General features: G+C 39.9%; 1 protein-coding gene across 1 annotated transcript in view; it reads right to left on the reverse strand.

Annotated features, from left to right (window-relative positions):
• npas3 (neuronal PAS domain protein 3) overlaps positions 1 to 15,093 on the reverse strand; it is a 367,303-nt gene that overhangs the window by 41,835 nt on the left and 310,375 nt on the right. Inside the window, exon 6 of the mRNA XM_085342617.1 lies at positions 14,567 to 14,747. Coding sequence (XP_085198743.1) covers positions 14,567 to 14,747 — 181 coding nt within the window. The remainder of the gene's footprint in view (positions 1 to 14,566; positions 14,748 to 15,093) is intronic.

Genomic DNA, 15,093 nt, shown 5'->3' on the forward strand with positions numbered 1-15,093 from the left:
CATTTTTAATATTGTTCAATCATTTTCATTTAATTGTGGGAAGCCAAAATCATGTCAATCACTGAAATGAGAATTCAATTAACTGTGCAACCCTATTATGCATTACTGCGTATTTACTTTACAGAACAAACAATTGTAAATGCAGCGACATCTTCCAGTGTCTTAAACCTGTGACACCTGCGTCATTTATGATCGTACTATTTATATGATGAAACGGGAGTTAGATGATGAGACGCAATCTCTCCAGCATGTTTTGCGGATGCCTCAGGGAGCTCCTCTTGCTACAAGTCATGCCTGACTCATCTCACCTAAGAGGGGTCCAGGAGGCAGATGCCCATATCATCTCAGCTGACTCCTAGCATCTCTACTCAGCCCCTCCAGAATTACCAAGCTCTGCACTCTATCTCTAAGGCCGAGCCCAGACAGCCTTCAGAGGAAAGTCATTTCTACTGTTTATATCTCCAGTCTAATTCTTTCAGGCAGTTCCCACAGCTCATGGACATAGGTGTGGGTAGGAACATCGATCGATCTGTAAATCGACACCTCTGCTTTCCTAGTCTCTTCACCACAACAGACCACTCCAGCACTGGCATCAATCTGTCTGTCCCCTCACTCTTGGACAAAACCCCGAGATACTTTAACTCCTCCACTTGGGTAGCAACTCATCTCTTACATGGGGTAGACACTGCACCTTTTTTCAATTCAATTACAGTCACCAAGAAGCACTTTATATTGTAAGGAAAGATCCTACAGTAATAGAAGGAAACCCCAACAATCACACAGGGGAGAACCATAGCCTCAGACTCTTCTGCTACTCCACTATCCACTGTAACTGGTTACATGCTGCCAACACCACCTGTTATGTGAACCTTGTTAGAATGGTAAACCTGGGCTTATTTATTGAGCCTTTGTGTTGCTGCTTAGCCTGATTAGGGACAATAGTGCAAATGAATAACTAAACTTCAAATCTAAAAATGTATAATATGAGTGAATTCCATACATTGCTGATTCTGTAGCAGTCGGTTTTGCAGGGTGGAGTTGCTAACCCCACGCCCAACCCTCGTCCTTTCTCATCCAGGCTTGCCAGGACGATCTGATGATCTGAGCCCGGATGATCTGAAAATCGTCGACATCACCTGGGACGAAGCCAAAGCAGTCGCCACTGACCGACATCAATGGAGATCGTTAACTGCCCGATGCGCTACTTGGTGTAGGCGAAACTAAGTCGGGGTGGGCAACTCCAGGCCTCAAGGGCCGGTGTCCTACAGGTTTTAGATACCCTGCATCAACACACCTGAATCAAATGATGAGTTCATTACCAGGCCTCTGGAGAACCTCAAGACATGTTGAGGAGGTCATTTAGTCATTTAAATCAGCTGTGTTGGATCAAGGACACGTCTGTCGTACACCCCTGAACTAAGTGCTAAGTAATGGGGGAATTAGATGAAATGCACAATGCAATAAGTAGAAGAAGTACAGAGAAATGTCAAAAGATCACGAGTGACGAATTAAAGCAGAGGTGGGTTAGAACTGTACTTGCATGTGTGCCACACATGCAGATGTGAAGCAGATAAATCCATAGCTTTTGGTCCCAGTCATGCTAAAGAAAAAACAAAACAAGCCAAAAACAAATACAAACAGACAAAGCAAATATGAGATTTCCCAACGGGCTCTTCCTCTGACATTTTCAGTGACAACAGTGGTGTCACAAATAAAATACAGTGTCCAGCACCTTATAACACTCCTATCCTGCATTGTTTTTTAGCCAAACATAGCAGGGTGCTGGATCTCTTCTTTTCTTTTTGTAAAAACTAAAACCTGAGGAGGAAGAAGCTTAAACCTTGTGAATATGAAGTGTTAGACACACAAGCAGCCCAATAAGAAATGGTCTGTTAGTTTTCTTTTTTACTGAATTAAAGCCAAAATAGAAGTTAAACCGCTTGTAAGCAATCTACATTCAGAGAGTGGTTCAAGGTTCAAATTTATTTATATAGCATATTTCCAGACAGATGATTATAGCTCAGAGATGGTTATACTGGAATCCTAGTTTTGGACTTTTTAAGTCTTGGCCTGGACAAATACCCCCATATGAACAAAGCATCCTTTGTCCCATACATCCACTGCAACTCTTCTGCACATGTCCAAACCATCTCAACCTTGCCGCTCTAACTTTGTCTCCAAAACAACAACCTGAGCTGTCCCTCTGATCTGCTTATTTCTAATCCTGCGCATCCTGGTCACTCCCAGTGAAAACCTTAGCATTTCATCATTTCTGTCACCTGCATATATACAACCAGTCGCACTACCAGCTTGTAAACATTCTCTTTCACTCTAGCTTCCCTCTGTCACAAATCACCCAGGCTTTACTGTTCCACCTGCCTCCCTCTCACTCGCACATGTATTCTGTTGTACTTCTACTGGCTTTCATTCCTCTTCTCTCCAAAGCATACCTCCACCTCTCCAGGCTCTCTTCCAACTGCTCCCTACTCTCACTACAGATCACAGTGTCATCTGCAAACATCATAATTAACAGAGACTCCTGCCTGAACTCATCTGTCAACCTGGACACCAAAGAACCTTCTTTGCAGTTCCTTGCAAAATCATAGAGCAGATCATAGACAAGTTAAACAATCTATCTTACCCCGAAAAAAAAAATGCTAGCTTGCCAATGCAGTAGGGCTGCCACGATTTGTCGACTAGTCACGATTACGTCGACTATCAAAATCGTCGACGACTGATTTAATAGTCGACGCGTCGTTTGAAGCTTTGTAAGATCACAAAAGACGCAGGAATAAGTGGCAGGATTTAAGAGTGTAATAACGGACTGAAACAGAAGATGGCATGGCAGCATTGCATGTACAAGGATGTCAGCTACCGTTAAACCCCGAAGAAGAAGAAGAAGAAGCAGCTGTGTCCCAGAATTCATAATTCAGCGCAGTTTCCAACAATGGCGGCAGCTAGTTAGTTTTAATGTTACTCTTATTATTCTTTCTGGGTCACAAAATAAACGTTTAACATATTTTGAGGCGAGAATGTAGCTGTGTAAACCTCAAATATCTGCTCAGTTTATCAGGACACCACATATTTTCAAAAGCGCTCCGACGTTTTCGGAGACATCTGTTACCCACTAGCTCGTTAGCGAGCCGGGGGCTAGGCTCACTAGCGCCGTGAGAACACCGGACTCCCCGCAAATCGTTTTCAAACCCACCGCCGTCTTTCGCTACTCAGGTTAAATATATATATGAGTCACTTAGATAACTTAAAATGTTATTGTTTGGCTTTTTTTTTAGTATTTTATTTGTTCCTGAGTAAATCAGTTTGTCTGAGATTAAAGTTATAGTTTTTACACAGCTGAATAAACATCAAGCAGACAACTGATTATCAGAAGTGTGAGATGCTCCAGAATATACTCCAGTGTCCTGTTATATTTTAGATAGCAAGGAGTTTATTAAACTTCACCGAAACAATCTGCAAATTTCATTAAAATTTAATAAACTATCATCTTGTCTTTATTTTTAGTTAGCACAGACCTTAAACACTTAAAGCTGTAAGCTAATGATAGTTATAAGAGCAGATGCTGCTGGTGCAATAAGCTGTAGTTTTACGTCCAATGGATGATGATCTGATTAGTCGACTAATCGCAAAAATAATCGGTGACTAGTCGACTATCAAAATAATCGTTTGTGGCAGCCCTACAATGCAGGATGCTTTGGGAAATTTTCTATAGCTAATGATTCCAGATTTCTTTGGTTACCCTAATTATGACTAAAAATGAAAATATGGAATACATGCTGAACACACTGAAATATTAAAAGCATTATAGCTGATCATTAATATATAGGTTTGTTTGCCATTTAGAAGAATTGGAGCCAGCACGCATATGGCGAGAGGTGGCATACACCCTAGGCGGGTTGCCAGTGCATCACTGGTTTTGCTCCTCATAATGTAAATCTTTTGGTTTTAGGTTTATCGGCCACACTGGAATAACGTGCTTTTTTAGGGTTTGACTAGCAGCTAACAATATGACTATAAAATTATCAGCATTTGATTAACAACTAACTTCAAACGGACTTGTAACTTCTTATTGCATGTTGCAAATATTTGTCGCTCAACAACACAATTATAAACACATTTTAATACATTTAACCAGTGGTCTTTCAAAGTTGCATCACTGCAACTTCCATCACTGTTCAGGACAGTTTTTTCTAAAGAGCCCATTTCCATGTTAAATTAATTCATAACTCAGTCTTCACTTTTCTTCCTCTGTGTCTCTGAGTCCTTCTGTTGTTATTTCTTTTCTTTTAATTTCTATCTCTCTCCTCGTCTCTCTGTTCATGTTTGGCCAGACGAGCGCAGCGTCCCCAGATAAAAGACAACCAAACAAGAAAGGGAAGTACAAAAAAAACAAAAAACAACAACACAAGAAGCAGAACACGATGAGAAGGAAGAAGAAACAGAGAGGACGGGGACAACGGAGCGAGGCGCATGCTTGGTGTAATTGAATCCAGGCGGCAGCAGAGAGAGGGACAGATGGATGAACTGAACAGATTAGCATCCGTAATCAGAGGAAGGCGTGAGGAGGAATAGATGTGGCGGCCGTGTTCAGTGAGCTGCTAACTGGTTTTACAAACATGTCTGTGAAGAGTTGCTCTGGCTCCTGATGAACACAAACTATGACTTATTGTCTCTGATCAGATGGAACAGACGTGCACCCGCTGTTTTACATGATTACTACTTCTACTGAGGCTTTGAAGAGGGTCATCGCCTAGCTCTGATAGAGACAAGAACGTGGACAGATCGGTTGCCGGTCACGGAGTGTTGGCTGTGAAACTTCAAGTTCATCTGTAAGAGACATTTAACAAACAGGAGGAAATGTCTTATTTAGTTTTTTTCAGCCTCGGATGAATCCATATTTGCTGTTCCAGTGTGTATAAATCAAACACAGTGTGTGCTGCTTATACGTTGTTGGGGCAAACTACCCTGAACAGATAATGGAAGGCCTCTCATTGGCTTCAGGTTTAGGGTACGGTTAGAGTCAGAGTAAGTCTCCGGGAAATAAGAATAGCTCATCTTGCCATCATGCTAATGTGATCTTATGTGGGTACAGACTTGCGACCTTAGAGCTGGGATGTTCGGTTCAAGCTTCATGCCCCCCTTTTTAATCTATCTTCGTCACTTGAAATATCAGCTTTTCCTTGCTTCCTTCCCTCTGTCCCATTGTGTTTACACTTGTTAGATACCTTCTTGATTAAGCCTCCAATTTACTCTTTCTGTTGCTTTCCTTTTATTAAACTGGATCCATTTTTGTTTTTTGTCCCTTTTTAGTTTTCACTAAATCTATCCATGTTAACCTTCATGCCCATCTTTGACATTCTTTCCTTCCTTCTTTTCTTCTTTCATTCATACCATTGGTAAACTTGCTGTAAAATGCATTTCCACATCCTTCCATAGTCAAATGCTTATCCATTTTTTCCTTCCTTTCTTCCTTCCATATGATAAAGTGCTATATAGGGCCTTTCTTTTCTGGTCTATTATTTATTCACTTAAGTTCCTCCAGTTTACCCCATTCGTCCTTCCTGTTTTAAACTGGATCAATTTTTGTTCCTGTTTAGTTTTTGCACTCTCTATCCTTGTTTTCTATTATATTTCAGGGACCTGCTAAACATTATTTCTTAATTTCTTCCCCTGCTTGTACTTTCCTTCCTTTAGTTAGTCTTTTCTTATTCCTGTGCTGTAATACTGAAACTTTAACACATCGTCTTCTCTTTGCACCGTCAGGGGCAGACCTCTTCACCATGTGTGACATATCACTCTCTAAACTTAGTTTGAGCTCACTCACTCTCAAACACACACCCTTCGTGCCCACAAATTAAAAGTTGAGTGTTGGACCTTGAAGAGTTCCCATGTTATCATTGCTGTGACAGAAAGATAGCAGTGAGGAACGCTTTATTTGCCGTCCGGTGCCGTCCTGTCCTCTGCTGCCGTTATCTGAACAGCTCCGGCTTCCATTGTAAACAGCCCTGTCCTCGTTAAGAAGCCTAATTAGAAAACTCTAATAATAATGGTGTGTGATTGTCCATTGTGTACTCTAAAGATTCCATTTAGAGCGGTGGCGAGCGGGTGGCGGTTTAATAAAACTTAACCAAACGGATAATTTTGCTCTAGTAATAATCCTCTGCTTCTGAAAGTTCTTTGTTTGCCTCAAGTGGTTTTATTGCTTTGCTTAAAAAAAAGACACTGATTTAATTAATCTGGGCACTTTCAGAAAATCCATTGTGACTAATTTTGCCACTGAGTGTGGATTTTAGAGGACCTGCTGTATAGAAATCATTTACCAGGTCTGAAAAACAGAACAGCTTTATGCAAGACTTTGAGACTGAAAAAATTCCTTTTTGTGTTAAGACTGTTGGCAACTCTGCTTGTGAGAGTGAGCTATCCCTCACTAATTAGTTTACTGAAGAAAAACAATCATGTATTAACCTTGATCATTATCTAGAAACAATCAGCTCACCGGCCTAGCTTGTAACGGGTGTAACCTGCCACCGCACAACCTGTGGTAGTGTGATTGCCCTTAGCACTGTGCAATCTTGAGAATCAGTTTATCAATATGCAAGATTAACACGGTGGACAAGTATATTTTACACTTCGATTGTGGCTCAAGGGTTGGCAGTTCGTCTTGTAATCAGAAGGTCGTCGGTTCGAGCCCTGGCTCGGACAGTCTCGGTCGTTGTGTCCTTCGGCAAGACACTTCACCTACTGGTGATGGCCAGAGGGGCCGATGGCGCGATATGGCAGCCTTGCTTCTGTCAGTCTGCCCCAGGGCAGCTGTGGCTACAACCATAGCTGTCTCCACTAGTGTGTGAGAGTGAATGAATAGTGGAATTGTAAAGTGCTTTGAGGGTCTCAAAAAGCGCTACATAAATGCAATCCATTATTATTATTTTAACCATGATGTTTTCTAAGCCTAACCAAGCAGTTATCCAACTTCAGGTTTCTGCCAATCCAGAAAGAATCACCAAGAAATCTAACAAGCATGGACCGGAAAAACACGAACCAAGAACTTTCTTGGGAAGCCACTGCCGCATAAAGTGAAAGCTAAAAATCAAAGATACACACATTGGACACAGGCTGCAGTGTCCTGGTCCTTATACAAACTTTTTTTACACTTGCCATAAAAAAATTGTAATAGCTAATACGTTGCAATAGAGGAGGACTGAAGTCCCTCCTAGTGGTCAGTGAGTGAGATATTACGAAATAAAGCTGGTAATAAAAAGATAAAACCAACACTGAGGTAGAGAAAACAGCCAAACACACAACTGACGAAAGAAAGTGTGCGGGTTTGCTTTGCTAGAAGCACGTATGAATTTGACCACAAATCAAAATGATCACATACTCAGCTCACAAAAATCAGGAGTGAAAGGTGGATTATATTTTGAAAAGTTCATTTTCATTTGTGCTCATACAAAGAAACTGAGGTGGATTTGGGAGAATTTCTTTTTTCTTTCAGTGACTGGAGTCTGAATCCATATCAATCACCACACCTCAAAATGCTTGGACAACATTACCAAAGCAAGCTGCTAAGAAAAACCCAGGAACTTTTGTTTGCTACCTAGCTATAGTGCTCTATATGATGCACAGCACATTAGAATTTCTTACATACAGTTGGCATCAAGCTCTTTTTAAAGGCCTTTGAGGAAAACAAAAATATTTGAGAAAATGAGGCTTGAAGAAAGAGGTGAATGACAACTAGAGTGTGTAATACAAGAGAACAGTGTACATGTGTAAATATCCCTCCAGATTTGACCTTTGCCTCCTGTCCTGGAGTACAAGTGACATTTCAAATGCAAATACAAACACACTCGACTACCGAACACACACACACACACACACACACACACACACACACACAGTAAATTAGTCCTTGGGCAGCAGCCGCTGCCAATGGCTACTCTACATGACATTAAACGTAGGTGACTGTAAACTTGGATAATTATGATAAATGTGAGTGATTATGACGAATTATTCCCCTCCATTGTGCTAATAGCATAATTAGCAACAATAATCAAAGACTTATGATGTTGAAATAAGGCAATGCCGCGGACAATTAGACCGCAAGGAGCTAGTAATGGAGAACTTATGGTGTTTTCCTGGAGGGCAGAATTACTCTTACTTCCAGAAAGACTTTGAAACTGGGCTGGTTTTCTTAGTAATTCTGCCCTCTGATGAGAGAAAATTGAAATAAATACTCCATTAAATGCAAGCTTTTATGAAGATGGAGTGAATGAGAATGAAAGTGAGTGTAAATAAGAAGGCAGGTGGCTCAAAGGCAAACCATGTAGGTACTGCTTTGTCCTTCGAGTCAACTATTCAAGCTAAATTTTAACTTGAAGACATAAACAGTAAGAAAAACTGAAACTGTTGTCATGATTCTGGAAACGTGACCATACATGCCTCGTCTCGGGTGTTTTCTTCCTGCTCAGGCAGAGATAGTCTAAGGCGTACTGAAGCCTGAAGGCACATCAGATCATTAAAGCAGCAAAGACCTAATCTTGAGTTTGGATAATAAGGCAAAGGAAATGACGGATGTATAAACTCACTGTCATTTTTCTGTCAGAGGTGTCATCATTGTGTGGTCATGCAGTTTGAAGAAGGGATGGTTTTTGAAATCTTGCCCTCTTGCTGTGTTCAAAAATCACTTTGACATCAGAGATGTTAGAATGTTGCTGAACAGCAAACCTCTAAAAGCAAAACAGGATCAAATTCTCTAGGTGATGGATTGAAAGATGCGCTCCCTTTCACAAACTCATGGGAGAAACAATTAAATCATGTGTCTAACACTAACAGAACCTCGAATATTGCAAGAGGGATGTGAATGTGAGTGTCAAATTCAGTTACTATTCAGTTGCTGAATATCCAGAGGCAGTAGTGCTATTTTTATATAAGCATCTATATGACATTGTAAGGCAGCTGGGCTTTCACCCGATTTGCAAAATCACCATCACACTTTTGACAAATTAAATCTTTCTGAGATAAAAGCTATATGCTTGCAGAGAATGAGAAGCTGCCAGCAAATATTCCTACAATGATAACAAAAAGTGTTTAATAATAGCTGTAAATGATATCACCCTGTTTATCTTGTTGGTCCATGATTAACATTGCAAGTTACCATTACATTATTGTGATATTGTAGCTTTGCAATGTGGGGAAAAAGGGAAAAAATGATATTGCTCATATAAAATATAGTTCATCTGGAGCAAAAAGTAAGCATTTTAAGTGAAACTTGGTTTGCTGTTAGCCAAATTTAGCTTACTTGCGTTGCTTTTTTAATAAAAGCAATAAAGCAGTAAAAGCAGCTTTTAGCTAACTTCTTGGCTAATGCTAACTGAATGCTCACAAGACAGCATTTGCCAATGGCAATGTTGACTAACATTATTATGATGATGTAGGAAAAACATGAACATGGGGATACCAGATATCCCTAATCACTTAACAACATGCTAACTCTATAGCTTGGTACACTGACTACTTGCTAGTTTTCGAAGCTGTCGCTGGTTTCTCCTTCTATCTATGCCTTAAATCCGACTGGTTGAAATTACTTTGTGGCAGACAGTAATTCCCCTTATAAGTGTCATTTAACAATAGGTTTCCACTGATGACTTACTACATCAGTGTAGCAAATCAAACTGCATGAGATGTGCTGTGCTGTATACAATTATCCAAGTTGGCTCAAATTTAACAGTGACAAGTTACTGATCTTCCTTTAGACTTTCCCCAAGTTTAAATGGTTTTTGAAAGATTAAACAAAGAAAAGTACTCAAACTAATGGCTGCCGTGGAGCAAGGAAATTGAACAGATTAAAACTAAAGGTCAGAGCATTTACACTTACTCAATGCTAAATTACATGTTTGATATTCATTTTGTGTAACAGGTTAGTAAGAATGCAACATTTCAGGATTTTTAAGAATCTGAAAAGCTTTCTGTTTAATAGGTATTAGATGATGAGGATGAGTTTTAGTAACTGGTCTTTTGTTTGAGGCAAGATCTTACAATTTTAGCGAAGCACTCCTTTGGTCATGCTACAAATTTCCATGGTGCGACAAAAACACTAGACTTAAACACAAACCTGTCTTTAACAATATAATCATTAGAAATTATATTATAAATGCACTGATTAAATCTAGCAAAACCTTCAGTATTACAGCAAAAGACTATAGAATTTGTCCAAAAAACCTGTAGCAGCCTTACTGCCACAAAATAAGTTTTCAAAAACCTTACCATTGCCAAAATCTTACAGCTGTGCCAAAACATGCAACCATTAACCACCTCCTTCATTGTAAGAATGTCAAAGGTCAAAGTCAACAGCCAGCACACATCAGATACATTCCCGAAGTCTATGTGACCCTGAACTGATGATATGTAAAGAAGATACTGAAGTGAGAGAAAATAAGAGCTGCATGGAGAGTTTTCCTCCTCTCTGAGACTCTGAATTACACTTAGGAGTAATAATTTTCAACCACTCACCCTTCAGAACAGTTAGAGATGCTGAGCCTCTCAGGCTCAGTTTGACTGATATTAGTCAAATTGCGTCATGCGCTTTTAAAGATGACTCTCTTTAACTGCAAGAGGGTGTTGAAAATAGAAGCGTTGAGCTTCAAAGGAAACTCTCTCCTCCAAGGTCATCTCGTGTTTTAACTCCAATTTCAATACTTTATGAGCGTGACTGTAATTAAAATGATGGGGTCAGCTTTCTGATATATTACAACAGAGCAACCAATGAGGTAAAGCCAGTTAATTCTTTTTCAAATTGAAACTGGCAAACTTCACATGGAAAAGACAACTTTTGGTTTCTTGAAATGCGGACGGAGTCTCCTTTATTTAGCAAACAGGACATTAAGTTGTAGGCAGTTAACTGGAAATCTGCTTATGCTGTTATCTTAGCTTTGTAGGTGTCTCCTCAGATATCTTGGCTCATTGACCTGCTGCAGAGCATCTTTGTGACTGATCAGAGTCTTTCCTAAAGTCATTCCGCAAATAATAATATAATCTTTTAAACATAAACCATAAACATTCATGGCCATCTGCAGTGAGCAAATGCTGGAGTTCACGTCTTGTATCAAATTGGAATTTATAAATAAAAACCGGTCATGATGCAGATTTTGCTTTCTGCAGAAACATGGTCTTGTATTCTGTTGTAGATATCATTTATAATTAACGGAGCATAGCGATACATCAGGCACACCAGTAGATCAGCTAATTGATATCTAAATATACAACTGGCTAACCCTATATTCTGCAAGCCCATTTACAACCCACCTCCATATCTGCTGTTTCTGAAGCTTCTCTGTTCTGTGCTGAGATCCTTCTGTTGCTTTCTCTCCCTGTGGATTTCAACATGGATGCAGAATGGTGGGGAAGTCCCATATCACCAAATACAACTCATTTTAGATAGAAATGAGGAAAAAATGATTTCTGCTTTTTGACTATAATGACCCTGTCTGATCTGAACCTAATTTCTTGCTTTGTACCGTGGAACAGTAAGTTCCTTTGAAACAAAAGGGCTGTTTTGACTTGGCTTTGAAATGAGATGATTTGAGATTCACAATCAAATTCTGTAACTTACTGAATAAAAAAAAAAAAAGTTTCCCTTTAGTATTGTTTCACTGCTGTAGAATCAAATCAAAGATGCCCAATTCACGCATTCTTTCTATACTTAAAAGCTTTCTATCTAAGAATGACATGCATTCATTCTCTGACAGACGCATCGGAGAGCAACTTGGGGTTAGTATCTTGCCCAAGGATATTTGGCATGCAGACTGTAACAGCCAGGAACTGAACCACCAACCTTCCAGTTAGTAGATGAGAGCAATTAGAGATTTAAAACCTTAGGATTGAGGATAAGGGTAAGGCTTTTTTCAGAATAAAGCTGCTGTTTCTCAGGCGAGTTTTCATAGAGAACTGACCAGTATTAACATATTTTCTCACAACTGCTCTGATCAAAGATTATATGATTCAAAGTGGATATCTATGATTATACTACATATAGATTTACAGGGGTAAGAACATTGGCGCATGGATTCTTTTACAAGATGAGTGTAATACACTTGATTGATGGTGTCAATCGCTGAAGAAGAATAAAAAGTTCTTTGTCAGCCTGTGGATTTATTTCACGTTTGTCATTGTTAAAGAATTTTAAATCTTTGGTTTCTTTGCTGTATGTTCTGGTCTTTGTTGTACTTTGTTGAACTTCCACCCCAATCAGTTTTAGCAAATATTAAAAGGGAGTTTTTCCTTCCCACTGTCGCCAAAGAGATCGCCCATAGGAGGTCATCTGATTGTTGGGTTTTTTTCTGTCTTCTCTGAATTACTGTAGGGTCTTTGCCTTACAATATAATGTGCCTTGAGGCAGCTGTTGTAGTAACTTGGGGCTATGTAAATAAAATTGAACTCAGTTTTAGTTTGTTCCGGCTTTTCGATCCTTCCTCAACCCCTAATGACAAAAAACCCATGGAGGTGCACAAAGAACATCTAAAGTCCACACAGAAAGTATCCAGCCAACCAGGAGATTCAAAAGTGATGTAGACCAGGTTTGCGGCTACAGTCCTAATCACAGCAGAAGGATATCACCCACCCTTAGTGTGGCTGTAGAGTCAAGGAAAAAGATACAGGACAGACCGATGCCCCAAAATCTCATTGCAGAAACAATCCAACTCAGAGAAAAAAGCACCAGTGAAAGAACTGAAAAACATCCAATTTACAATACTGAGATGAACAGCACTGTTACCCTGGACACCTGAAATAAGCCCCTTCTTCTCCTGAGAAAAACTCATACAAATTCATACAAGCTCTGCTGCACCCCTTCCTTTTCCAAATTAACATTAAATAACACATACATGAATCCTAATCCTCCCTCTTCCTCTCTCTCTGGTCAAGTTATCATTGGGGATCACTCTTTCACATCCATATATGTCTGCCTGAAACCTCTCCCTCCCTTTTCTCTCTCTTTCTCTGGACAAATTAACATTGCTAAGCACTCATGCACATTCAAACATGTCCCTACATCCCCTGCCTCTCTTTCTTTCCATCTCTCTAGGCAAATTAACATGGGAGAACAAACACCTTTGTCCTCGTTTCCTTGCTTTTCTCTTTTGCTCTTTTTCATCGTGTGGTTGAATTAACTTAGGAATCACAAAGAAATTCATGTAAACTCCCATTTGTATTATTTTCTGCCTATACATGTTTAATTTCTGCTGCTTTTCTTTCTCGTCAGACAAAAAGATGCTGATGACCACATACATGTGCTCTTATCCTATCTCCCTATACATATCCAGTTTGGAGGGTGGGGAGACCAGGTTAGAGGTTTGCAGAATGTCAAAGGAAAAAAAAAACTGGGGGAACAAAAACCTCAAATGTGGAACTTCAATTAATTTAAAGCCCCCACCCATCCATCAGCTGCACCAATCAGCCAAGAATAAATCCGCGGCAGATCTAATTACGGTGCCGTCTCCGAAGACCCCGGCTGCCGCGAAGCCAATCTTCAACTCCTTGTTTGAACAGGCTGATGAACTAAGGGACTCGATGGATATCAAGTCATTTTGTTTAATTTATAAATGGATTTTCCCCTAATACTTAAATTATCATCAGCATGAGAGAGGGAGAAAGTGAAAGAGAGAGAGAGCACAATCCAAAGCGTTTGTAAGGTAAAAAGTCTTGAACATGTGGTGCAGGAGAGGATGGAGGGATAAATGGATGGAGGGATGGAGGAGACAAGGCAAAGAATTCCAATGAGAAATGTGTCCTTTCCCAGTTTATAGCAGTGATGGCTCTACAGTGTGTTGAATCAATTTGTTCAAACATTCAGCAAACGATAGAAGCATCAAGGTTAGAGAATGTTAGCGAGAAATGGGTTGCGACCAAGGAGAACCCTGCAGACTGAAAAATGGAGCCAACACAGAAGCATCACTGACTCCCATGTTTAAATGGCCAGCTTAACAGGATCAAAAACATATGTTTACACTTTTGACTGGTCATTTTTTTCCTGCATGCATCACCTTGACGACATAATTCAGACTCAAACATCTAGACCCGAGACCGTTCAGATATTCTGCTGAGGCTAACACCTACAATTTGACTGCCATATAAAGTGCTCCCCAATGCTATTTCAATGTCTTTCAATCAGTCTGTTACAAACTTTGATTTCATCTAGCTTCAGGAGAAACTTCCTGAAAAATCTAGTCCAAAAAGCATCTGCATACTTTTCAAGAGAATATAGAAGCTTTCTGAGTCAAAAGTCTTGAGTTGTCTGGTTTAGTCAGAGTCATTGCAATTCTCCTTTGGTTTTATCAAGGTCAGTCATCAATCTCTTAAAAAGCAAAGCCTGTTGTCAATTTCATTTTTCAAGCCTCTAGAACTCAAATGGATTGCTTAATTTTGATGGTGAAGTACTTCACAGCAGTCGTAAGTATTGTCCTGTTTGAACCTTTGTAACTTCTTTTCTCAGCTTGAGGATCTGTGGCAAAAATACAAATAAAGTTTCCTAATTTGAAGCCACTCTCCCATGTTTACCTACCTGGTTCGGGCGTCTCAGAGTGTGACGATGAAGAAGCCGAAGAAGCCCCGTCTTCGTTGACTGCTCCCTGGGATAGAGACATCCCTCGGCCTGGAGGAAGTTTCATCCCAAGCTGCTCTGCCATCTCCACATGATCGCCAGGGTGGATGTAGTCAAACACACTGCTACCAGTGAGCTCCACCTGCAGAAATAAAGCGTTGCTAAAAATCATCCTGTAAAACCCTTTTCGTTCTTTCTTTTGTTTCTACACAATCTTTAATTTCTTGGCTCATAGTTTACTGTTTATTATTTGTCATTTATTTTAATAATTGGTCCCACAAACCAGTGAAGAATTTGTGTGTGCTGAAAAACACTCAAATCTCAAATATGGAGAAGCAATGGCTGTTGGTTTTTGGACAGTTCGGAAATTGTTAATTGCTGAAATTCTGTTCTTTGGGGTATCATTTTCATCTTTTTTTTGCTGATTCTTCGTCCTCCTACTCCGCAGCTTGTCATCTTTCTTTCTCCTCCACCCTTTACTCCACGGC

The sequence above is a fragment of the Diplotaxodon limnothrissa genome, linkage group LG19 (genome assembly GCF_057381915.1).
Source record: "Diplotaxodon limnothrissa isolate DT_005_m linkage group LG19, D_limnothrissa_male_GT1.1, whole genome shotgun sequence".
NCBI classification, from domain to species: domain Eukaryota; kingdom Metazoa; phylum Chordata; class Actinopteri; order Cichliformes; family Cichlidae; genus Diplotaxodon; species Diplotaxodon limnothrissa.